Genomic DNA, 2,440 nt, shown 5'->3' on the forward strand with positions numbered 1-2,440 from the left:
TGCTAGTGTAAGTAGCTAAATATATGCTAGTGTAAGTAGCTAAATATGCTGTAGCTAAATATATGCTAGTGCAAGTAGCTAAATATATGCTAGTGCAAGTAGCTAAATATGCTGTAGCTAAATATATGCTAGTGTAAGTAGCTAAATATGCTGTAGCTAAATATATGCTAGTGTAAGTAGCTAAATATGGTGTAGCTAAATATGCTAGTGTAAGCAGCTAAATATATGCTGGTGTAAGTAGCTAAATATGCTGTAGCTAAATATATGCTAGTGCAAGTAGCTAAATATATGCTAGTGCAAGTAGCTAAATATATGCTAGTGTAAGTAGCTAAATATGCTGTAGCTAAATATATGCTAGTGTAAGTAGCTAAATATGCTGTAGCTAATATATGCTAGTGTAAGCAGCTAAATATATGCTAGTGTAAGCAGCTAAATATATGCTAGTGTATAGCTAAATATGCTGTAGCTAAATATATGCTAGTTTAAGTAGCTAAATATGCTGTAGCTAAATATATGCTAGGGTAAGTAGCTAAATATGGTGTAGCTAAATATGCTAGTGCAAGTAGCTAAATATATGCTAGTGTAAGTAGCTAAATATGGTGTAGCTAAATATGCTAGTGTAAGCAGCTAAATATGCTAGTAGATGTAATCTGCAGCCACTTCTTCAGGTCGTCCTCCATCCCTGGTCCTCAACAGGCAGCGGTATGATCATATCGTCCTGTTGGAGCTCTGACAGGTGGTGCTCCTACATGTTTAAATTAAATCCACAATGCTCGGAGAAACTACATTAGCTCATACTGTTCACAAACAAACAAATGCCGGTTTCGTACCGCACTGGAAGTCGCGCCCATAATTCACACAAGGACCAGGAATAAGGTGGATCGATAAGCCCGTTGGCAACGGTGGAGGCGCTCACATCAGAGCACAAGGAAAGGAAAATCAAAATGTAGCGATTAAAAAGATTAAAAAGAGCAAACTGGACGTGAAGGCTGGAAGCAGAGGAAGTTAAAAGGCGCAGGCAGGAAGTCAGGAGGAACTCAGAGGAAGTAGGAAGTGGAGCAGCAGACAAGTCAACCTGTTGTTTTCTAATCCCACCTCGGTGATCGATGACTTGTCCCCCTGGCTGGTGGAAACGGTGACGAGCCGCGCTGCAAAGAGCTTTTTCAGCCTCAGGTAGTCGTCTAGAACCACCTTGAGCAGGGAACCCTGACAGGACAGCACTTTGGATCAAACAAGGCCCGAGGACACGGTCCACCTCACACACCCTAACTGTCAGAACCGACACGTCTTCTACTGAACACGTCCAATTTGGTTTTACTGTGGAGGCGGTGGTTCTGTCACCCACAACATAAAAACACTCGGACTCACCTTGATGGGCCCCTCCCTCATGATCTGGCCCAGTTTAGCGATGTTGTCGTACTCCTGAATGGCTGCTCTCAGGTACCGATCATCCTCGGGCCTCGCTTGAGGCTCTCGACCGAAGGTGCCCTGTGAGGACAAAACACACGCGATCAAGGAATGCCTATCACCCGCCGCCTCGTTCTTTCCGACCAAGAGAAACCGAGGTGGAGCCATATTGGTCAGAACTTGAAAATAACTATGTGCCGTTAGAGTTTGTGTTGTGAGTAACTCTCAGCTACTACCACACCAACTCGGAGCTTTTTAATCTCTAAAACTGACCGAGCTGCAGCCGTTTACAGCGGGCCATAAAAACTGCGGTACTGACGTGAGTGCGCGCCGGGCTGTTCCACAGGTCCGTGATCTCGCTCAGGTTCTCGGGCAGGTCGTCCTCGTGGTCAGCCTGAGCGGCCAGCTCCAGGTTCCGACAGAACGGGTCCAGCCAAACCGGATTAGCTCTGCAAAGGTAAAAAGAATGGCGTGACACCGAATGGGTAGACAATAAAAACACAACAACTCAGGCCCCGTTTACACAAACGCTGTAGTTTCCATGTTGGTCAAGTTGCCAGATAAGAAATGATGAACTATAGCACCGTGGCTTAAAAATGATAGTACTTTGACCTAAACTGTCACATGTGCTGAGTAAAGATATTCTAAGATGAGGTGTGTTGTGTTTGTTGAACATGTGCACAGAAAAGGAGGGGGTAAATAAAACATTTTACATTTATCTGGCAACCCTGATGTAGGCTCAGCTGCATTCAATGAGCATGCAGCGTCTGCATGAGGGTTAACTGGTGAAGACACCAACATCTCTTTGGAGCCTGGAGTTTATTAGTTTTGCTCCTGCAGAACAAAAACACTCTGCTCTCTGCCATTTATTATAAATGTTGTTATATTTATTATAACTGTCATTGTATTTATTATAACTGTTGTTATATTTATTATAACTGTCATTGTATTTATTATAACTGTTGTTATATTTATTATAACTGTCGTTGTATTTATTATAACTGTTGTTATATTTATTATAACTGTTGTTACA

At 42.7% G+C, this 2,440-nt stretch overlaps 1 protein-coding gene across 1 annotated transcript in view; it reads right to left on the minus strand.

Moving 5' to 3' along the window:
* cdh23 (cadherin-related 23) overlaps nt 1–2,440 on the minus strand; it is a 275,500-nt gene that overhangs the window by 1,594 nt on the left and 271,466 nt on the right. The window contains exons 65-67 of the mRNA XM_037677972.1: nt 1,727–1,856; nt 1,369–1,488; nt 1,096–1,206 (exon numbers count right to left, since the gene is read on the minus strand). Coding sequence (XP_037533900.1) covers nt 1,096–1,206; nt 1,369–1,488; nt 1,727–1,856 — 361 coding nt within the window. The remainder of the gene's footprint in view (nt 1–1,095; nt 1,207–1,368; nt 1,489–1,726; nt 1,857–2,440) is intronic.

The sequence above is a fragment of the Nematolebias whitei genome, chromosome 1 (assembly GCF_014905685.2).
Source record: "Nematolebias whitei isolate Nwh7 chromosome 1, NemWhi1, whole genome shotgun sequence".
NCBI classification, from domain to species: Eukaryota; Metazoa; Chordata; class Actinopteri; order Cyprinodontiformes; family Rivulidae; genus Nematolebias; species Nematolebias whitei.